The sequence below is a fragment of the Cyprinus carpio genome, chromosome B20, assembly GCF_018340385.1.
Source record: "Cyprinus carpio isolate SPL01 chromosome B20, ASM1834038v1, whole genome shotgun sequence".
NCBI classification, from domain to species: domain Eukaryota; kingdom Metazoa; phylum Chordata; class Actinopteri; order Cypriniformes; family Cyprinidae; genus Cyprinus; species Cyprinus carpio.
Genome location: NC_056616.1, coordinates 19,878,188 through 19,901,113, shown reverse-complemented (window position 1 = coordinate 19,901,113; position 22,926 = coordinate 19,878,188). Strand labels below are relative to the sequence as shown.

General features: G+C 37.5%; 1 protein-coding gene across 16 annotated transcripts in view; it reads right to left on the bottom strand.

Moving 5' to 3' along the window:
* Nucleotides 1-309: 309 nt before the first annotated feature.
* LOC109078253 (myomegalin-like) overlaps nucleotides 310-22,926 on the bottom strand; it is a 64,687-nt gene continuing 42,070 nt past the window's right edge. For 4 of the 16 annotated variants that reach the window (XR_006157505.1, XR_006157502.1, XR_006157503.1 and 1 more), the window contains 30 exons: nucleotides 22,617-22,706; nucleotides 22,115-22,483; nucleotides 21,904-22,008; nucleotides 21,255-21,392; nucleotides 20,992-21,171; nucleotides 20,712-20,906; nucleotides 20,342-20,620; nucleotides 20,148-20,267; nucleotides 19,949-20,018; nucleotides 17,964-18,079; nucleotides 16,654-16,823; nucleotides 16,418-16,553; nucleotides 16,180-16,339; nucleotides 15,707-15,823; nucleotides 15,141-15,573; nucleotides 14,313-14,548; nucleotides 14,168-14,222; nucleotides 8,580-8,821; nucleotides 8,336-8,482; nucleotides 7,839-8,045; nucleotides 6,774-7,043; nucleotides 6,564-6,695; nucleotides 6,323-6,448; nucleotides 5,887-6,076; nucleotides 5,636-5,757; nucleotides 5,312-5,446; nucleotides 5,107-5,199; nucleotides 4,802-4,997; nucleotides 3,886-4,017; nucleotides 3,659-3,677 (listed from right to left, as the gene is read on the bottom strand). Coding sequence is in view for 1 of the 16 variants with exons in the window: in XM_042746856.1 (XP_042602790.1) it covers nucleotides 1,741-1,943; nucleotides 2,317-2,407; nucleotides 3,416-3,462; nucleotides 3,539-3,677; nucleotides 3,886-4,017; nucleotides 4,802-4,974; nucleotides 5,107-5,199; nucleotides 5,312-5,440; nucleotides 5,636-5,757; nucleotides 5,887-6,076; nucleotides 6,323-6,448; nucleotides 6,564-6,695; nucleotides 6,774-7,043; nucleotides 7,857-8,045; nucleotides 8,336-8,482; nucleotides 8,580-8,821; nucleotides 14,168-14,222; nucleotides 14,313-14,548; nucleotides 15,141-15,573; nucleotides 15,707-15,823; nucleotides 16,180-16,339; nucleotides 16,418-16,553; nucleotides 16,654-16,823; nucleotides 17,964-18,079; nucleotides 19,949-20,015; nucleotides 20,148-20,267; nucleotides 20,342-20,620; nucleotides 20,712-20,906; nucleotides 20,992-21,171; nucleotides 21,255-21,392; nucleotides 21,904-22,008; nucleotides 22,115-22,483; nucleotides 22,617-22,706 (5,391 nt within the window). In the remaining 15 variants the exon portion in view is untranslated. Of the gene's footprint in view, nucleotides 1,944-2,316; nucleotides 2,408-3,415; nucleotides 3,463-3,538; nucleotides 3,678-3,885; nucleotides 4,018-4,801; nucleotides 4,998-5,106; nucleotides 5,200-5,311; nucleotides 5,447-5,635; nucleotides 5,758-5,886; nucleotides 6,077-6,322; nucleotides 6,449-6,563; nucleotides 6,696-6,773; nucleotides 7,044-7,838; nucleotides 8,046-8,335; nucleotides 8,483-8,579; nucleotides 8,822-14,167; nucleotides 14,223-14,312; nucleotides 14,549-15,140; nucleotides 15,574-15,706; nucleotides 15,824-16,179; nucleotides 16,340-16,417; nucleotides 16,554-16,653; nucleotides 16,824-17,963; nucleotides 18,080-19,948; nucleotides 20,019-20,147; nucleotides 20,268-20,341; nucleotides 20,621-20,711; nucleotides 20,907-20,991; nucleotides 21,172-21,254; nucleotides 21,393-21,903; nucleotides 22,009-22,114; nucleotides 22,484-22,616; nucleotides 22,707-22,926 lie in introns of those variants that run through there. The other 12 variants (XM_042746856.1, XR_006157493.1, XR_006157499.1 and 9 more) reach the window with 12 other exon arrangements.

Genomic DNA, 22,926 nt, shown 5'->3' with positions numbered 1-22,926 from the left:
AAAAAGTATCAGGTTTTTTTTTTTTTTTTTTTAAATATTAAGCACAACTGTTTTCAACATTGATAAAAGGAACTGTTTCTTGAGCACTTAATCAGCATATTAGAATGATTTCTGAAGGATCATGGGACACTTAAAGATTTAATACGTGGAATAACTGTATTGTGCCATCTGCTGGTGTAAAGACTTATTATTAAACAACAATTAGGACGTTTGTATGAAGAGATGAAAATTTTCTTTTAGATTTTTGTGCCATTAAGACATAAATATTGTTAATATAATTAACAAATACAGACAAAAATACACGATGAGACATGTACGATTCCCTTTTTATTAAATTGTCCCTTTTTTGTTTTGAGTTTCCTCATCACCTTTACCTGAAATATGCATGCATTACCCATTAACAACCCTAACTCAATTTACATTAGTTTACAAAGGGAAATTCAAATTCAAATTGCATTGCTACCAATATTTTAAACAAATGAAATTCCAAAATTACATACTTCTCTGAGAATTATTTGATTGTCATAGAACATTGAGTGCAAGGTTGACTTGAATTGACCCATGGCTCTCTTTTGTCATCACAACATGTGCATGCCTGGCCTAATGACAGCAGCAAACAGATAATACATAATATACAAAGCAAACAAAATGGCACCAGATCATTACACATATACAGCAGAAACCCCAGGACTTCTTGCACTATTGTGGAATACTGAAATACTGCAAATGACAGCATAATTCGGGTGGTTCATGCAAGAGCAACAGACTTCCAAACACACATACAGTTAGAACAGTAAAGCTATGCGTGTGTAGCGTTATGTCTCTCACAATCTACAATTTGCAAAATTGTCTGCAATGTCTGACAAAATAGTTATCTAACTTGAGATAATGTTACAAGTAAAACTTTTTTATCACATGGGAACCAGTTTACAGACATTGCAAGCCTATTATAAAAAAGATCAAAACAATAAAAAATAAACAAAACACAAGCAAAGTAACAAAGTAAATGAAAAAAAAAGTGAAACAAAACAAAAATAAACAAAAACCAAACCAAATAACAAAATAAAATACATGAAAGAAAACAAAACAAAAACAATAAAACAAAATAAAGATAGTCCATTAAGAGCTGATGCAGCAAAATAGAAATATAAAACAGATTTTTTTTCTGCCAATTTTTGGACCAAAACCAAAAAGTAATTAAAAAAAATACTCTACTGTACAGGAAAATGATACATCAAAAAACATAAAAACAGCTGTATATTTAAAAAAAAAAACACACACACAAAAAAACCCCCACTAAAATAAAGAAAATTAAAGGAAGAAAATTAAATTAAAGGAATAATAAAAAAAAATGTACATTAGGTTTAATGTGACAAAACACAGCAGCAATTAAAAGCAATAGACTCAAACTTTGGCAATAACACAAAACAAACAAACATCTCTCTTATTGGGATATTCCAATTTCAAGACTTCAGTAGCAGGCTGATTGAATATTGCACCATCGGTCTTCAGCTCGTCCCTGGGGTGACTTTCATTTACAGTGTAGCAGGTCTGGCTGGTAGCACAGTATAATTGCACGTTAACTGTGTTGCTGGTTCAATATAAACCCTAACACCAAACGCAAACCAATAAAATTTTACTTTGGTTGAAGACATGAATGCTAATCCAAACATCAATAATACTAATCTAGTCAAATGCAACATTGAGAGTGTTTTGGTGGTTCTTATGTAGTAAATAAAGCTAATTGATAGTTCTAACTGAGTGACTGATAGCAGCACTCAGTCTAGAGTCTGTTCTGCGGGACACCTGTAGGTGGCGCTGTCTGTCACTCCCCTGTGCTGGCCACAAGGCTGCCATTGATTTGTGCTGATCCTGAATGTGAGGGGTCACGAAATTCCAACCAAGAGAGGAGGCATGTTGGAGGGCGGCTCCTGAGACCTCACCTGAACAAAGAGTGTCAGATAAGAAGCTTACAATCATTAATAATGAATTGTGCCATTAGAGGACAAAAAATTTGTTTTTTAGATTATGCACAAACAAATAAACAAAAACTGCTTCTGTAGTTTCACTCCAAGCCAAGAGAAGGCAGCATACTGTGTGATGACTAAGTTATTGTCAGGTCTGTTTGACTAGTCTCAAAATGAAAATAGCTGACTGATCAATTCCCATCTGACCGACTGGATTCTCCTCAGTTTAGGTGGACGACACTTCATGCTGATGGTCAGACGTCTGGTTACGTGAGATTAGGTCAGGCATGCATGTGTTGCTGGACAAACACATACACACTAACACACACGTATACCCAGAGCGCAGTACCTCTATCAGACCAGGAAGGAGTGGATGGTACCGAATAGAAGGATGAAGGGAGAGGGGTGTAGCCTAGACAGGCAATCTTGAGTTCATTCTTCTGGAATAACTCAGAAGACACAGAAATACACAGGAGAAGGAAAATAACCCGATGAGAAAGAACCGGAGTATGTCTATTCAGCTAAAAACCATTTGGAGACACTGAAAAGCCATCTGGGCTAGGGTTGTGCCGATAGACGATAGTATTGTGAATCGACGATAGTCAGAGTTATTGAATGTGGTTGATGCCTATTAAGACAATTATTATTACTTTTAGGCTAGTATTATTATCTAATTAATATTAGGGCTTATTTGTCACATACTTTTTTTTTTTACACATTTTACAGCATTGCACGTTATAACCAATCACACATGATTCTGTTGAGCTTATGAATGGAATAGCCAATCAGAGGCATTCAGATGAGTCATCACTGAAACACCAGAGTTTTGCTGTTGAGTGCGCACACTCGCCGACTGAATTCTGTATTCTCGCAAACTCTCTCGTCATAAACAACAAGTGTAGATGTACGTGCAAAGTAAGTATAAGAGCTTCACTGATTATAACGGAAGTGTTTTTTATAATGCATTATAGTGATGATGTTCTATGATAATGTAAATGTTCTTTGCTCGTTTTCTGTAGCTACTGTTTGAATAACTGAGGAAATGTAAGCATTATAATTAGTAACTTACAATAGTTTTTATTAAATTGCGATCATGTTAAATATAAATATGTTATGACATGACATCCATATGCTACTTGACTAAAAATATAGTATAATGTGTAGTTAATAAATTACACTAACATTATGCTGCTTTTAGTCTGACCCTGGACTTGGTTCATTCTTCGCCTATTAAACTGTGCAAGTAAATCATTAAATAAATTTGCATAATGATATTGTGTATCGGCGATCTCAGAGGCTGATGATAGGATGATAAGACTATAAAGCGTATCACCCAACACTAATCTGGGCTACACATATTTGAGTGTGTAACAGAGGAAACTTGTTTTATTAGAAATAGAAACATGCCCGAGGTTGTAAAAGAAGTGTGAATGATAGAAAAGACTCACCTCTAGATTTGAGCGAGCTTGTTTCAACACATCTCGTGTTCTTGACACTAGAAATAAATGAAAATAAAGTGAAGAGAAGAACAATAAACAACAACAAAGAGAACAGAGAAGAGATTAACTCACATTGATTGACAATGAATTGCTCCATGCTGTCTTTAGTGCGACTGGAGGTCCTTAGATTCTCCATCGTGTCCCTGAGAAGCTGCTCTTGTTCTGATAACTTACGCCTCAGTGTGACAACCTCTTTTCTCAAAGCCTGCTCCTACACAAACACATTTATAAGAAACCTTCAGGATTACAAAAATAACCAACATTCAACATTGTGTAAATGGGCGCTACTGAAAACTGTCGCTGTCAGCATGAATTTCTCTAACAGGTGCATGCAAAATGATGTCTCAGGAGCACAAAAGTGGGTTTTGTTTCCAAGACCTGTTGTAAGAACTGAAATGTTTCTCTAAGTGCCCTCTAACCTTTTTGAGCTGCTGGGCCGAGGCCTCAGTGCTGGGCAGAGCTGCCCTCCAGAACATTCTTAAGAGAGAGCTTGTCTCCTCCAGAATCTGCTTCAGTGTCTTAGTGCTGGTGTGCAAGTTCCTCATATAACCCTGTAGAGGGAGACCACGTGTGAATGACAATTCATTTGGAATATTCAAACATTTTAGGAAGTACTATTTTCAATTTCAGGAAAACATTAAATTAAATATACTAAGTGCATTTATTAGATTAAAAATGATCACACATGTTTATCTGAAAATTAAATAAAAGGAAATATTTCATTTAGTTTATTGAAGCACAAACTATTTTTTATATTCAGTCTCTAATGTGTTAATATAGTATGATTAATTATTTTTTAATATTAAAAAAAAATCACAGCCATTCATGGCCATGTCAGTCTGTCAGACATGTACATAATTTAACAATTAAAATAATATTACAGATCGACTATTTAATTTGACTCATCTTCTGCAGTACAATCTTAATTTAAGGGGTTTTCTCAGAAAATATTGATATATACAACTGATTCCCCTACTTTTTATCAGCTGAACCCCTTTGACTTACAATAAATTTGAAATATTGAGGAATATTTTTTTATTCATTTATAAATGTATTTGCATCTTCCTGGTTCTCTGATGTTGGTTAATGTTTAAATAAAATATTTCACTTTTTTAGTGAGAAATATTTATTTTGACTGTTTTTATTTATTTTAATTTTTATTTTTTTAATCATCAGCTTTTCCCTTGATAAATGCAATTAATTTATTTTCAATTAATTAATTTAATTCCATTTTTAATCATTTGACATCCATGCTAAAGAAATATTTATCTCTGAATTATCCCTCCACTCATTATTACACCAGCCTTTCATCTTAAATCAGATCTATATCCTGACCTCTGGTAGGTTAGGTGTTTCTGTGCTGGACTGCAGTGCTGCTTCTATCTTGCGGATGACAGCCTTCCCTTCCAGTAGCTGCTGCTGCAGGGCACTGAAGTCATCCACGTGACCAATCATATGACGCCCAGTCTTGCAGGCGAAGGAGCCGTCAGGGGCCTCAGCCTCCAGAGCTCAGCACCAGACCTAGATGAGTCTAATCAGAAGACAAGCATTGATTAATCAGTTTTCTGTGTCTTGCACTTATTTGAGTGAATTTTATCTCTTGTATAAAGCATCAAAAGTGTTTTATATAAAACTCTTACCACTAGCAGAAGACTTTGGCTCATCTGTTTCCACAGCTGGTGAAGCAGGGCTGGAGAACCCTGTATCTCGAACAGGAGGAGATGGTGATTGGTCTACAGCAGACAGTGAGACCAATGTAAATTAAAATATTTATAAATATGTCACAATTCATCCACAAACGTGTAAATTGAAGTCGTGATTGATTATTATAATTAGTTGTCGCACCGTGGAAGAGCTGTTTCCTGGCTGAGGGACGGGGCATACACTGGTCCAGCCTCTCTTTCAGCTGCTGCTCCAACAAATGTATGTTAGACTCTCGCTCTCGCAGGTCAAAGGTCAAACTCAATCCTGAGCCTACAGCAGTAGAGGACACAAGACATTTTAATACTCTCCTTATACAATCCAAAGCTGGTTGCACAAGACTTCAGTTGTAATTGTTGCATCTAAAACAAATTTCAGTCATTTTAAAATATTAATTTAGTTGTAGGGCAAAATAAGCAATATTTGATGGCTTTGATTGAGTTTCAGACAGGTGCACTTGTTTCTTACCTGTGTTGCTCTCAGTAGTGCCACAGACTCTCTGATACACCTGTAGTTCACACTGCAGCGTGTGCACTAGACATTGACACTCACTCAGCTGCTGCTGGAGAACATTCACTTCATGCTGTAGCCTGTTCACAGATGTATACACACTAATATTATTCAATTCAGTCTGACACATTTTTGTCAAGAGCCAAATCTCAAAACTACTACTAAATTTTCGAGAGGATACAAAGGGATATTGTAGTCTGAAACTGTACCTGGTGCTGTTGTCCAGACTGTTCTGTTTGTCTTGTCTGAGCTGCAGTACTGCCTGAGCCTGCTCTCTAACCTGAGACTGTAGCTGTCTGCACTGATCCGCCCACTGGTCCGCCTCTAGCTCCGCCTGCTTTAACTGGCCACGCCCAGACAGAACCGCCTCTCTCAGCCGCTCCATCTCTTTACTGCCATCTGCAAGTGAAACAGACACAATAAAACACCTTAGCTATAACTGAAAATGTTTAATAATATATATATTTTTTATTTCCAAGATGAAAAGCCTATACAGAATAATTACTGTATGAACTAAGCCGTATGACTATTCCATTGTCAACAATGACAAGAAAATATGCTTAATCATTTACTTCTAATGCACCTAAAGTTGCTGTAGTACTACTGATAGCATTCCTTATGAACATAGCAGGACTAAGATCTTACCTGTCCTGGCCTGCTTGAGTTGGGTTTGCAGGGCATGATTTTCTTCTTTCAGCACTCGAATCTCATTGGACAGTTGAGTGACAGAATCAAGGCCTTGGATATAGATGTTAGTGGGCGCTCCCCCTGCTAGTGAAAGGTAGGAGAAAATATAGATACATTTGAAACAGACAAACAAGAACACATACAAGTATTACAACATAAACACAATGATTGCATTAATTTGATTGTGTGAATCTCTTACCTCCGTTTCGCCCAGAGGAGGCCAGTCTCTCCTCCAGCTGTTGTCTCAGACGGTCATTGGTCTGGATAGAGTCTTCTAGACGCTGTCTGAGAGTGCGGATCTCCCTTAAGTGTTCTTCCATTAAGTCTGTGCCTAAAGCATTGAATAAAGTTTTACAAAACATTGTATGACAACAATATGTTAACATTATAATTAACTCTGAGATTGAACCTGTATGGCCTGACTGATATCCAGAGGAACCAGAGGACAAGTCTCCATACGTGCCTGGTCTTAAAGGTCTTGGGCCATACATCATATCCCACATTGCACTGCTTTCCAGAAGGCTTGCCCCTGATTTCATAGCGGGACTGGTGTGCTGGCTGCTGAAAGGTGACTGTTCGAAGGCATGATGGGATAGGGGGTGTAAGCTGCTACGGTCAGGCTGAGTATGGGAGCCCAGTGGAAACGCAGGAAGGGGTTTGATCTGAGGACCATGGTAGCCTGTACCAGGATAAGAAAACATTATTGGAGACCATGTAAAAAAAAAAAGAAGGTGAGTATATACATTACCGGTCAAAGCATTTGGGGCTCACCAAGACTGCCTTTATTTAATCAAAAAGTACAGTAAAACCTTAATATTGTAAAATAGTATTACAATTTAAAATAACGGTTTTCTTTTCTTTTTTTCTATTTTAGAACGTTATTTATTCCTGTGATGGTAAAGCTGGGTGTTTCTTGACCAAATCGGCATATATATATATATATATATATATATATATATATATATATATATATATATATATATATATATATATATGCCGATTTGGTCAAGAAACATTTCTAACTGTTATCTATGTTGAAAACAGTTTAATATTTTTATTTTTTTAGGATTCTTTGTTCAATAGAAAGTTAAAAAGAACAGGATTTATTTAATCTTGTTGTAAATATTACTGTCACTTTTGATCAATTTACTGCATTCTTGCAGAATACAAGTATTAATTTCTTTTAAAAAAATGCAGGCTAAGAAAAATTAGTAGCATGATGAAGATGTAAATGTGAGCGAAGCTACCTCACAATGATTTCAGTAATGAAAATTTAGGTGCAACAAATACAATTTTGCATGCTATGTATTTTTCATTAGTAAATCATCTCCTCAATTCAATCCAGTATAGAGGATGTTTAGATATTTTTACTGGGAAAAAACAGACTAAATGATTTATCCATGCATATTAGTGATTCAACTTTCAACAACTGATTCATTGACACAATTAGTATGAATCATTCTGTGCCACACACACTCAGATGCAGGCTCACTGTTTCCAAGCTGTCTCTGGAGCATTTGAAGCTCTTGGTGAACCTCTGCCAGTGAAAATCCCCCACCATAAGGGTGACGGGTTCTCAAGTGTGGAGTTTGAGGATCAAACACAGGTGGAGAAGACATTTGAGGATAGTGGAGAGAGGTGGAGAAAGAAATGGAGCTGGACAGAGGTACAGTAGAGAGGCCTGATGGGAAAACACAGAGAAACAGCTACAGGTACTTCATTAAGTGAGACTTTTTATGCCTAGAAGCAGGCTACAGCTGGTCTATGGAACAAACTAAAACTTTCAATTCACTATTCCTTTGGAAAAAAAAAGAATACACACTACCGGTCAAAAGTTTGGGGTCGGTAAGTTTTTTAATGTTTCTGAAAATCTCTTATGCTCACCAGGGCTGCATCTGCATCTGATCTAAATACATTTAAGTAAAACAGTAATATTTTGACGTGTGATTTGGTACCCCTCACTCTTCCTACCTGTCTGTGCCTGGGTTTCCATTGGCCTGTGTGGTGTGCAGCGCATGCTGGGACAGGTGTTGGAGGAGGACTGGTGGCTGTGTGATGAAGTGATAGATGGAGGATTGGATGGATGTAATGAGGCTGAGCCTTTATGATCACGTGAGTCTAAAACAAAACAGGTGGACAATGAAAAAAGGTGGATGAGAAACTAACATGAAGAGGACATGATAAAATATAGAAATATGATGTTAAACTCAAAAACCTGTGGCACTTCTTGCTGCCTCCTCTTGGCCATATTCGCTGGCAGCATCTAGTTCTGAGCACAGCTCTAGATCCTCATTGGTTGAGCCGTGGTCATCTGATACAAAAGAGGTCCTGTCCGATTGGTCAGTGGCCACAGAGAAGGCATGACTGCTAGTAGGTGTATCCGATCGTTGCTGCTGGTCAAGTTTGGAGCGTAGCGACTCGATGAGCTTGTCTTTCTGTTGCAGCTCCTTACTTAGCCTGAGAACAGACAAAAATGACATTTAGCACTGTTTGTATTAAAATGGAGCTAATCTTCCACCATGAGATGATAGTCAGAGACCACTGTATGTCTGTAAGCCAATCAGAAGATATTTGATGTTTAATGTACAGTATAGTTAAGAGGAGCAGTGACTTTGGACCAATCAGATTTCACGGTGGACAGGGCTACCCAGCTGCAGAAACAGAAACCAAGTGATCAACAAAACATCCTGTTGCTTAATGTAGTCATGGCTAGTTACTCTGGTTATGACAAAAACAAACAATGAGCACAATCCGCAAACACAAGATATCTGTAATTATATTGTCAGAATATAACCAAAATTCTCAATTTTCGGAATTCATTCAAAACAGTAGTAAAGTCTTCTGCAATTTACCACTTATGATTACTTTTGTTAATGTGCCATATATGGGGTTGGGAACTGAGAACCGGTTTTGTTCTTTGAAAAGCATCAGAACCGTAAGCAATTTCTACGTTTCAGTTCCGAAAACGGTTCTGGTGTGACACATATCCAAGCGCTGTAAGCAGCCTTCCACCGGTGTTCTGACAATTCGGCGTTTCCCGTAAAGTGTGTCACAAACCAAATAACAGAAAAGCTGCCCTGCCTCTTTAATTACTGAGCACATTGATTCCACAGACGCGCATTCTGCAGATGCGCCGCGTCTTTAACTACCGAACACGTTTCTCACGACTATACACGCACATCAACTTTGAAGCACATGCTGACTGATGGACTAGCATTACTCAACATTACTTACTACCTTCCAGCAACACTACATTTAATGAAGGTAAAATAGTAAAAAACATAATAATAGTTAATTTAAATGGAACCGGAATCTGGAAATTTCTAACAATACCCAAATCTACTTAAGAAGATCCATATACTGTAATATATGTTCAATTTTGACATTGCCAACCTTTAAATTAAGTTGACAGCAAGTAATAAACAGTACTGAGCATTGAGTAGTTGAGTGTTGTGCATTTTTCCTTACCACTATTTTTTAATAGTTATTTAGTGATTTTAATGGAACCGGAATCGGAACCGGAACCGTTAGGTGGAACCGGAACCAGAAAATTCCCAACCCTAGTGATGAAACAATTGTGCCACGCTTCTCCTCTTCTGTAGGTCAAAACTGCAAAACTAATACATGCTAATTTCAGGGTCTGATAAAAGTGAGTTTTGGGATTATTATGCTTATGTGCATACAAATTAAGCATGTTGTACATGCAAATTGTCACCATATTCTGTTTGCCACGTGCCAGGTGTGTCCTGCATGCTGGGCATTAGGCAAATTTTGTACCAACAATTCTTTCCAAGCTGGATTAATTAGGACCTGTTTTTGTTCTGTCAGATCCAAAACACACACACACACACACACACCGTAGCATCTTACCAGTGTGTGCCACCTCTCTCACATGTGCTCCTTCTCCAGTTACGTTTACACACAGTCATATGCACCAAAATTTAACACGACCAGCACCAACCAAAATAGACACTTGTCTTCTAAGATAACATCCTGATTGTGAATATCATGAGACTGAATTTATAACACACTACATATTCACCTACACTCTACATAATAGCACACCTCATGTAAAATGCATTAATTTTTTTTCTTTTTGGAAAACATTTTTTTATTTTATTCAGCAAGGATGCGTTATCAAATGTGAAAGACATTTATAATTCTAAAAATAATTTCAATTTCAAATAAATACTGTTCATTTGCACTTTCTATTCATCAAGGAATCCAAAAAAAGTATGCAATTTAAATACAATTATTCAACAGCACATATATGTGAACATGAAACATTGATAATTATAACAAATGTTTCTTAAGCACCAAAACAGCATAGTAGAATGATTTTTGAAGGATCATGTGACACTGAAGACTGTATTTATGGCTGCTGAAAATTTAGCTTTGCCATCACAGCAATAAATTACATTTTTAAGTATTTTAAAATAGAAAACAACTGTTTTAAATTGTAATAACATTTTATTATATAATATAACTGTTTTTACTGTATTCTTTAAGAAATCTTACCAACACCAAACTTTTAAATGATAGAGTACAAAAACACAAATATTGCTTTAAAAAGTTACGTTTTATGAATTTTTTTGCACCTATATAAAACACCCCAAAGCTCTTACTTCTCCATCTGTCTGTGCAGCATTCTTTTCTCCCTTTCTGTCTGCTTCTTGAGAATGGCCAACTCTCTCTTCTGCACCTGCCATTCCCACAGAGAGAAGGAAAAGAGGGATTCGCGGTACAGGGGGCTGCTTTTGGACAGCATGGACCTCCATAGTGGAGCCATGGCCCCCCGACCTGTCTGAGCCCTTATGCTCCCTTGAGACCCGATCACAGCCACTTCATCCCGACCTTCCAAACACTTGGCTGGCTTGGAAACACAGAGGAGCAGGTCAGGGGCCGCAGGACTGGCAGCCAACGTAGCGCCTGTCAACTGGATCTCCGTGATAACTGGGTTGCGATCATTCGTGTGACGAAGGCTGGGGGGTTTGCCCAGATTGCGAGTAGTGATGGGGGAGGAGTTGGGAATCTCCAGCAGGCAGTTAGATGATGAGCAACGCAAATCCCGAGATTACAAAATCCCAAGTGCTGAGAGACATCTGTTTATTCCCAACCACAACAGAGAGTTTTAATACGTCCACAAATGCAAAAATACCAACTGTTGTGACATCCAGCGTGGTCTGGACTTTCTAAACTTCTCTTCCTATTCAAGTCCTCGCTGGACAACAGATCAAACACATCCTTGCGGAACTAATAATCACAAACTCAACTTGTAATTCCTCAAGTCCCGATTTCAAAGAAACAAAAGCCGCTGATGTTGAATGTTCAGTAAGTCCTTCTTCTCAGAAACCAGTTCCTCTGTGCTTTTCTATTTATTCCCAAAGGAGGAAAAGGGTAATCAGAGTGTCTTCCTGAAACGTAACGTCCTTCCTCATGAGCTCTCAAACACAACAAACCCTCATGGTGAAGTGTGTGTGTGTGTGTGTGTGGTCCATGCCGTTGGGCTGATGTGTTCCTCTGTGCATAAACAGGGTGCTTCAGTCAAAAGAGACACATCTGTGTTCCAATAAACAAACATAAAGCATATCCAAACTATTATATGCTTATAAAAGTATGACATCTAAATCGACTTCTCTTGTAAATCATCACAAAACAAAACAGAACATGTTCTTATTGTTGCTCATGGTAAAAGTTGCTTCGTATTTCTGCATGGTGTTGTATCCGTAACCATCCAAAAGGAAAACCAAAACAGAAAATCCACTTCCATAGGCAGGTTAATATCAATATTCTGTCGTCCCTCCTCTTCTGGCATTCAGTCACGCTCTTATTTCACATGGCCTCGCATGTGGTCTTCTCCTTCCACCGTCTTCTCATCTTTATCGCTCTCTCTTTCTTTCTCTGTCAGCTTTAGCTGCCTCTGACCTATTTCACTCATGAGGTTTTAATAACTTAACCTGATTAACGCTGGAGTCAACACCCAATCCAGAGCTGGGTGTTCACAGCACAGCTACCAACCATGTGACAGCTCTGTCCCAGGGCAAATGTTCACAAGAGGACACAAAAAACACTTAGGACATCAAACCGATGCAAATCCCCCTGCTTTTTCTTTCAATTACAAGCCCCCGCTAAATGAGCTGACTGGCAACAAAATATGGTTAAGTCCAGCCGTGCATCTGGTTGGCCATCTGCGCACCCTTTCACCTCATTAAAGGCTGGAATATTAGAGACAGAGACATTTCCACAAGGAGATTACACACTGAAAATCATCCTTTTCTGGGTGTGAGCTTCCATTACGACAGAGCTATGATGGAAAAAGGGGGCGAGGACGTGACGTGCACCTCCAGATCAGCGAAGGAGGTTTTAAACTGCAATTAAAACCATTAGGAAGATGACAGATCGACTGTGATGCAAGATGTGAATCATCATACAGGTTAAATGGTCCCTTGGAAAATATTCATGATTTGGTGAAGCAGGGATGGATATCATAAAGAACTTAATGGTTCTGGTTCCTGTTTTTTTTTATTTTTATTTTTTATAAATGAATTCTAAATAAGAACTGGTTCTTGGTTCCTAAAATACTCCAAAACAAATATTGTTCCTCTGATGTCCAATGGTTCTCTCTCTATTCTCTTCAACACAAGACCATCTCTTCAACAAACCCATCCAGCAAACTGATCCATCTCAGCTTTGGACGATTCAAAGTATCACCAGACCAAAAAAATTCTTAGAAACACCATCTCTACACCTTTCCATTCAATATACAAAATAAAGAAGATCCTGTTAACAGGCAAACAGCGCAGATCCTTCCAGTTCATGCACGCTCACCCACTGACTACCGCTCAACACAATGCATCATGACGTAAGGGAAAGAAAAACAAGGGTCATCTCCTGTAGCCATTCCGAGGGGGTATGAAATGAGGGCATGAAATCTGCTGAAATGTCCCACGAGTTCTAAACATTCCAAAGATGCCCTAGAACCAGCGGTGACATTACGTAGCAAGCTTCTGACAGTTCACATTAGCATTAGCATATAGCATCGCTCAACCAAGCCTGAAGTCAAAGTCAAATAAGTCCACTTCAGTGCTCATGAAAGGGTAGAAATGAAGTTACAGATGGAGGTGTAAGGGAAGAGATTATGAAACAGAAAAGAAAAGTCTACTGGAAACAAATGTCTGTGTAAAAATGTGTAAAGTGTAAAAATGCCATTCTCACCATAACAACATATTTGATTCTTATAAATTGCACAATTGCGTCGAACTTCACTGTTACAATAAAAATATATTGAAACACAATGTTACACATAAGCAGTCTGAGGATGTACAGTGTGTACGATACAAATGCCAGTCATTGACTTCACAATGTCTCATTACTGAAATAATCTCTCACATTGACCCATCCAAGCGAACTTTTCCATGATGCTTACTGGGTGGGAAACTCATCACAGCTGGTGTCCAAGTCAATAGGGCGTCAGAAAGCTCTATGGTCGTGCCACCAAATACATGCACTGCTAAAACTAATCATTACATTACAAGCTGCTCTACTTTATGGACATGCAAAACATAGTTTAAATGCACAGCAAGCAATTTTACTGAGGAAAAGATGCTGCGCTAAGGCTTTTTGTTAGGAGTTGAAATTTGTGTCAGTACAGTCTGTCAATATTAAACAAATCAATATGGCCCATGTGCTATACTCATCACATGTTTTGGCTGATTGGGTGTACTGACAGCAAAGGGGAACCTGATTCAGTTCTGAAGTGCTATAATGACAAGGTGTGATCAATAAAATGTTCAGCTGACTCACCGTATTGCGAGCAGCTCATGGCCTGATTTGTCATCTGGGACTTCAGAGTGATCCCCTGTAATGTGTTCAAGTAATTAATTGCTTTGTTTTTGTTGGCAAAAAATATTGAGAGATGTATGTTGGTAAGTATGCATGTTTCACTCACGGCCGCTGATTTTGGTGCTGACTCTCTGAGCGAGTGAGATGCTCTGGGAGAGCTGGTCTCTGAAGCTCTGTCCCATGTAGTAATCGATGTCATTGGAGCGCAGCAGCTCTTCAAAGGTCTTGGTGGTGTCTCCCAGGTGCTGAGTCAGAATGTGGCACACTCCACGGCCCTCCCGCATCCTCTGACGCAGGTGAGACAGTTCACGGGCCTGTGCTTGGATCAGCGTGTCAAACTTCCTGCAGGGAGAATGGTGAAAATAGCATTTATGCACCAGTATTACTTACAGTGAATATACATTATTGATTACATAATAAACTGAATAATTCAAGTTATTTAATCACAATTAACCACATTATATTTACAGATTTTTTTTCTGACAGTAGAAAAATCTCCAAAGAAATCTGTAGTATATTTTATATATATATTTAAGTGTTTTAAATATCCAAAAGATAATGTATGTATTATATAAATGTCATATTTCAAAATATTTTTGAAGAGAATCACTAATTAATAACATATATTTATACCAATATACTAATATATATTCATATATAACATATTCTTTAAAATATATACATATATAAAATGTAAACATCATATTACGAAAAATACTAAATTAATTACTGACTAAAAATGATGAATTGCAATTACTCATGCATTTATTTACATTATATTTAATGTAATTGTAATCTTACAATGTAATTTTTAAAAAAACAATATTCCTGTAAAATAAATAGAGATAGAAATATGTAGATATAGATAAACAGATAGATAGATAGGTTTTTATGGTACTGTTTTCCTGCAAGAATGTCATATGAATGTACTCACCCTGGCCAGTTCACAGCTTTGCCATCTTCTGAATGACCTTTGCCCTTCCTGAGCTGCTCCTCTAGTGATGTCACACGGGAGACGAGCTCCTGCAGCTCTCGGTCTTGCTTTGGCTGCCGGGGAAGAGACCCGAAGCCGTCAGATGACTGCCAGCCTTCGTCCTCCTCAGCTGTGCTCTGTGCCTCAGAGTTATCCAAGCCCCAGTTGACCTTACGAGTAGTGCTGACTGGAGTGTGAGCACACTTTTGGGCCTGCAAGCTATGAATCAAAGCCTGAGATTGGGAGAGCTGACCACGCAAGTCCTCTACCAGCTGCTGCAGGTACGTCACGTCATGTTCAGTCTTCCCAGATTTCAGTGAGCTGGACCCACCCCACCACTGAGAGCCTCCATCACGATATGTAAGAGATGTGCACAGCTCCAGATCATCAAACTCTGTAGCACAGGAAGACTTAAAATGTTATTTACAAGAAGTTGTGATGTATTGATACAGTGTTTAGAAAGTGAAATTAGCCACCACAATTTTAAGACATGACCGCCCCCTAGTGGTAACACCAAATGAGATTACCTGGGCTGCTGGTGTCTTCTCTCTCTGCCTCGTTCTCACTGCGGCCACACGTCTCATAGCCCAGATCCTGGATGTCCACCTGCACCTGCTTATTGTCCTGCTGTACTGATGTTTCCGCTAAACGAAAGACCAGAAAAGTTGGTGTTTTAGGGTGTTTTGGTGTTTGTGAGTCACTGCTAATAGACATATCAACATTTAACAAAATCTATTTGAAAACTGTCTTTGTTTTGAAAACCTCTCCTGAAATAACTAAAAATAGTTGAATGTATTATTGTGATAATTTTATTTATTTTACATACATTCGTTATTCATTTCATTTTCACACACCAAAAAATAAAAAAATAAAAAAACGAGTAGGTCTATGTTTAAAAAGATCTAAGTTTAACTAACATTTGCATTTGTGGCATTATGCGCGTTATTTGGTAACAAGCATTTCTGTCAGTGGTTTCATAGACTAGATTATGTTTACTCACTGAGGAGTTCTCTGTAGTCTTTAAGTTGTTCGGCTTGAGCTTGAACTGTGGCCTCTGACACCATGAGTCTCTCTTGAAGCTCTCTGCTCTCCTGCTGGACCTGCTCAAGGTCAGACTTCAGTCGCACTGTCTGGTCACACATTGGCTGCCTTTCATTAGGCTGGAACACAAACGTGCATTAAAGTCTGCAGTAAAAACCCATGGATGCTATTTACTATCAGGTGTAAAGCAAACTCACCTCTATGCCAACTGTATCCACCAGCTGTCCATCGCATCTATCTGAAGTGCTCTTCTGTCCATCGCTCTGAGGCTTTCTTCCTGTCACCATAATCTTGAGCTCTTCATTTTCAGAGCGTAGAGTAAAGAAAGCTTTCCTGTTTTAGGAGTACACACACAATTAACAATTTCACACTTTTAACATTTATTATTTGTAATATAGCCTTTTGTAACTTTGTTGCATATAGATAACTTTACCTCATTTGAGAGAGAGAGGAAAAACCAGCCTTTTCCAACTGGGACTTGAGCTCCATCAGTTCTCTCTCGACTGCCCTCTTCTGCTCCACCAGAAGCTTGACCTCCGCCAGCCCTGGACCCTCAGCTACTGCATCCTGGCAGCCCCTAAGACCTCTATGCTGATCACAGCTCTATAAAATGGAAATACTATGATTAGGAAACAGGACCTGTGATATAGTGCAATATATACAATGATTGTAGCTACAGTATACAGTGCAATCAAAATGATACTTTTTATATGGATTAATCCACATTTGATGTCTTATAGAAAACCACTTTCACATAAAGGATCCGCGCTCACTGTATCTTCTTAATGAGTTGTAGTTTATTTTTATTTTGCAACAGAACAATCGCCATGATACTTTTAGAAAACAATGGTTTTACCTAGAATTTGGATATTTTACACTTCAGATGGATGTTTATTGTTAAAATTGTTAACTAAACCTACAGTGAAATAAAATAACAAAAATAAAATATGAAAAACTTAAAAAAAAATAAGAAATGTTATTGAAACTAAATGTAACTGAAATAAGTTTAGGTTGAAATAATAAAATACTAACTGAAACTTAAACAAACTATTTAGTTAAAAATATAGAAAGATATTTAGTTATGAAAATATTTGTAAAAACCAATAAAAATGACAAATGCAAATGACAAAATTACAAAAAAAAAGAAGCTAAAATAGATTAAAAAACAGAATTAAAATAAGACTAAAATAAAAAATAAAAAACTGAAAACATAAAAATAAAAGCTAATTCAAAATAATAATAAAAACATTTATTTGTATTAGTTTATTTGTATTTGTGTTATTTTTATGCTTTTGTACAGTATGTTCTTAAAAAAATAATATTGACTTGTACATGTTTTATTTTTTTTCTCTCACTTCACAAGATTAAACACTGAATTACCATTGTTTAAATGAACTTACCTTGTCAATATTATTGCATAGTATAAGCCAGCATGGTTGTAGAATTGAATAGGTTTTTAGATTTGGGTTATTTTCATTTTTCTTTTCTTTTTTTTAATGCTGCATTGTATAGTATAGTATAGTTAGTTAGGGTTTAAATCTTTGAACCTCAATATAAAAGCAAAATATGTTTCAAATGTGCTGTATATATATATATATATATATATATATATATATATATATATATATATATATATATATATATATATATTACCTTCAGACATCAACCTACATATACAAAATATATTTCTAACTATGACTAAAATACAATCAGTACTATTATGCTTTAAGCATGTTGTCATACCTGCACGCTGACCAAAGACTGAGCTGTCAGTTTGGAGCGCTCCTCGTCTTCTGCACTGTCCGCAAACTCACTATTGCAGTCTTCATCATCCTCCTCTCCATCATCTGATGTAAAACCTAGAGGAAAAAGTATTGCATTGTTAGTACAGAAATACACCCAAATACATTCACGCACTCATACAGACACTGTGCACTGACTGTTGCATTCATCACTATGGAGACTAGTGAACATAAAACTAATGAGGCTCATCTTACTGGCAGTGGGCTTCTCTGAGTAGCCTTTCCTCTGCAGCATATTCACAAACTATTCTACCATAAAATCAAACTAATCCAGGAACATACTGACTCTCAGTGACAAATGGATACTTCAGGCCAGTATACAGAAAGCAGAAAGACAGGAAGAGCAAGAGCAAATAGATAAAAATAATCATTTCCTGAGTGGCAGCACTGCCCACTTCTGGATTCATTCCATTACTGTACAAGTTAACATGATTTGTAAACGTTCTGCAAAAGCTTGTTTTGAGTACTATATTGTAAATTCAGTGGTATATTATATATTCTGCAGGTTATATGAATTAAAAAAAGAGAAAAAATTTAAGTGTAGATGTAATGGATAAGTATACGACTAATGGCAAGCTAATTTAATGTTTATGTAACTACAGTGAGACTGGATACTAAAAAGGGGTTTAGCTGTTTATAGCCATCAAGATTCTACTATTAATGAATATTAAAGTATAAACTTTATAAAAGGGAAGCTGCTAACATGCTATCATTTTATGAACTAATGGTTAGTGTGCACTGCATTTGCTAATGAACAGTATAATGTGACAATTTCATAGTTTTGATATGAATCAGCTACCAGCTTCTGTTAAGATCTGAGAACCTTGAGTGATTTACAGTATTATTCTGGATTGTGTGTCACAGGACAAAACTGAGCAATGATCTCTATTTTGTATGTTGTGTAGTATCCAAAACAGCATCTCTAGGACTTTATGGATCATAAACATGTATTAAGAAAATGTGTTTGGTTAGGTTTAATGTGCAAAATTTAAACTTGTGCTTGTGACTTTAGGAAATGAGAAAGAATGGAAAGAGAAGAGAAAGATATAGAAGAGAAAAAATCAGCCCAAAGGCCCAAAATGTCCCAGTATAAATAAACACGTTTTCACCACATCACCCCAGTGTTTTTTTTTTCTGTTTTCATTCAGTATATTTCATCAAATAATTTACTGAGAGTCAAAATGATCATGGTACATACAAAAAAATGAAAACTTAACTAAAATGCACAACACATATATTATTTAAATATCCATAAACGCATCAGTTAGGCAGTAACGTGGTATATTCAGCTCAATACTAAGTGCAAATGCCATGCTACAAACATCAGTTATTTTGCATGCAGACATACTTATGTTAACATATATTAAATCTATGCTTTAAACCTATTGAATAAATCATTCTAAAACAACACAGCAGCAGTTAAATACAATGAAACTATCATTTTGAAGTACTACAGTGCATTTTTTTTTTTTACAGGTTTCTACAGTAAACACAGTGACAGTGAAATAAAATAAGTCCCATTTTTGGTAGCCCTCAAAATTTATATATTAAGGTTTTTGATTTTTTTGCTTTAAATTAATAAATAAAAGTTAAGCACATGGAATATTAGAAAATAAAAGAGCTCAAATACAAATGATTGCACTGTTAAAAATAAAATAGAACATTAAAAAACGTCATGCACACATGTAAGATGAAATATAAGTAAACATAATGTTGTTAGAATTCATTACAATAGTATCTACAAGACTTCAAATAACTAAAAATGCACAAACCAATGCAAAAAATTAGTTGTTACTAATTTAAATTTTTGTTAAGCTCAGCACATGGTTATCTAGTAGTTATAATTGCGATGCAATGCACAAGGCATCATTTGTCCTCTGCAGCCCGGGAGGCCACATTACAGACCAAACTGCAGCCTGTCCCCACCTCCAAAATCAGCATGGGATTTAGCTGCCTGTCCTGTTTCCATGGACACCAGAGGATCCAAAACAGCCTGTTAAAAAATAATAATGATACAGTATATGTATTAACAGCTGAAATTGTACAGCACCAAACAAGTCATGCAGTTTAATGCTGATTCCATTTGTTTCGTTTAAACTTAGCCTTTTTTTGTTGATATGTTTACCTTGTGATTAATGCAGGTGGCGTCCTGATGTTCCACCTTCTCTCTCAGCATCTGTAGCTCTTGGGTCAGTCGCTCTACCAGCGGTAAATCTGATGGATCCACCAACTGCATCTGCAAGTCCTGAATAGATCAAGTCAATAAATGCCCACACCTACAAAAACATAACATTTTAAACTCAAAGGTTAAACACAAACCTTGATGATTTCCTCTTTGATGTTCACAGTCCTGCTCAAAGCTTCTATATCTGAAGCCTGGGTCTTGAGTTGGTCTTGGTGGGAAGCCAGGGTGGTCTGCAGGGTGGTAATCTGGTTCTGGGCCTCTCTTTCTCTGCGAAGAGTCAGTCGGAGCTCGTCCTGAAGAGTTTGTGTGTCTGCTTCAGTCAACTGTGGGTTAGCTGACCCAAGTTGCCTACGCAGCTCCTGCAATCGAGCAGTCTGTTCAGCCATCACCTGACCCACACGCCCTGCAGAATCCTGGGAGATTGAGTGTGATGTTAAAAAGTGACTTAAAGCTCAGGAGGTACATTAGACTGTGTTCCGATGCCTGTCAGTGGTAGAGAGTTACCTTGATGTACTGCTCTCTTGCACTGATAGTGTTGAGCAGGTCTTGGACTTGTGAGTGATGCTCTTGAGTCTGTCTGCTGCGGTCCGACAGCAGCTCCTGGAACAAACGCTCTTTGAGCTGAAGCCGAGACTTGAGCTCCTCAGCCACCTCACCGGGCCCGACCGAAACCTTGCTGAGAAGAACCGCAGTCATCTCCTGCAGAGAGATGCATGTTGGATGGAATGAAGTTAAAGAGTTTAAAAGAACACTAATGTGCATTATATCTGAAGCGTGCATTCACCTCTGCCTCTTTGGTGCATGTGTGTAGCGACGTCTGCAGCTGGCTGATTAAAGTGTCTCTTTCTCTCAGGCTGCGTATGTGTGACTCTTCTCTCTCCCGCTGAACGCCCTGAGCATTGCGCCAGGCCTCGCACACCTGCTCCATCTCTAGACTTTTACCACGCAGCAACAACTCCAGACTCTGCATTGATAAGCACATGAAAATAGTTTTAAGTGGAATGTATTTATTGCTGGTATTCATAAGTTTAACAGTATCATCAATACCATGATGGTTTCCTCATTGTTGGACAACACACATCGAAGTTGCTCCATGTCTCTTTCTTTCTCTCTCAGCAGCAGTTGCAGTTTATGCACCTCGTCTTCCTTCTGTTCCATGTATGCAAACTTATCGTCTATCGCTCTCTGAGACAGGTAAGGCAAACTTTATTGATATAGCACATTTCATATACAACAGCAATTCTAAGAAAATAATGATGACATACACAGCCATTCAAAAGAGAGGGTCTTTTTTGAAAGAAAGAAATACTTCATATTAATTAATTTAGTAAGGAAGCATTAAATTAATCAAAAGTGACTAAAGACATTTATAATTATTTCAAATAAATGCTGAAAATGCATCAAAAATACTGAGAAAATAAAGTAGTACGTTTTTCAACACTAATTATAAGAACCAGCATATTAAAGTGATTTCTGAAGAATCATGTGCGCTTGAAGAATGCTGAAAATTCAGCTATGTCATCACAGGAATAAATTACATTTTAAAAACATATTAAAATACACAATAGTAACTTTTAATATTTCTCAATACTACTGTATTTGCTGCATTTGTAAACAAATAAACTTTGTAGTGTATATAAAACTATTTAAAAATAGTTAACTTGGTAAAATAGCTTGTATATGTGTGTTTATGTACCTCCAGTGCTCGATCTCTTTCCTGAATGCGTTGTTTGAGCTTGTGGATGAAGTTGTCTCTATTCCCGACAGGCTCTTTCTGACCATCCACCAGTTCACTGTAGTCCTGATCAAACAGAAGAGTATGTAGTATCAGAGATTAACATATTTATAGAAAGTCTATCAGTACTAATACTAGGACTAATAATCAAAATGTTCTTTGCATGTCTTACTTCTATCAGACGTTCTTTATGCTCTAGAGAGGTCTTCAGTTCTCGGATGGTCCTCTCTCTTTCCTCAACCTCTTTCTCTCGTTGTCTCAATTCGTTTCTCCATTTCTCCTCCATTTGTTGTACCTCAAGGCGAGCCTTCTCTAGAGCAGCCTGTAGATCCTGGTTGTGTCTTTCTCCCTCTTGTTGCTGTTGCAGGGCTCTCTGCAGGTCAGCCTGCAGGCGCTGGTTTGCACGAGCCAGGTCTTCTTCTCGCCTCTGGCCCTGCTGCTGTGCCCTTTGAAGGCCCTGCAGCTCCAGCTGGGCTGAGAACAAAGAGCCCTGGAGGTCCAACATATCAGCCTGCAGACGACTCGGAGCCACTCCAGACACCTGCACCAGCAAGCCGTTGGGAGAAATAACCAGATATAGTCACTAAAATCTTTTAACATTGCACTTAACATAACTTGACAATAAACAGAAAACTTGGAGGAGTGTGATCTTTCAATTTTAGGGGGATTCCCACCTGCTGCTGAAGCTGGTAATCGTTGTTCTGTTGCTTCAGGGAGCGCAGAAGTTCCTTCTGTTCTTCAATAAGCAGGTGGAGATCAGTAATCTAGCATGAAAATATATGATTTTCATTACTACAGTCTGAATCTCAGCTATAAAAAATAAGTCATCAATTAAGGATTGCAAATGGATATAATGACACACTAATGAAATAATCTATCATGGGGTGTTTGAGATGTTTATATAACAAAACTAAGCAAAAAGTACTTACGTTATGTAAAAGTTTTGTCATTTTTGATCTAGTCTTCAGCGTTTTAATAATTTTT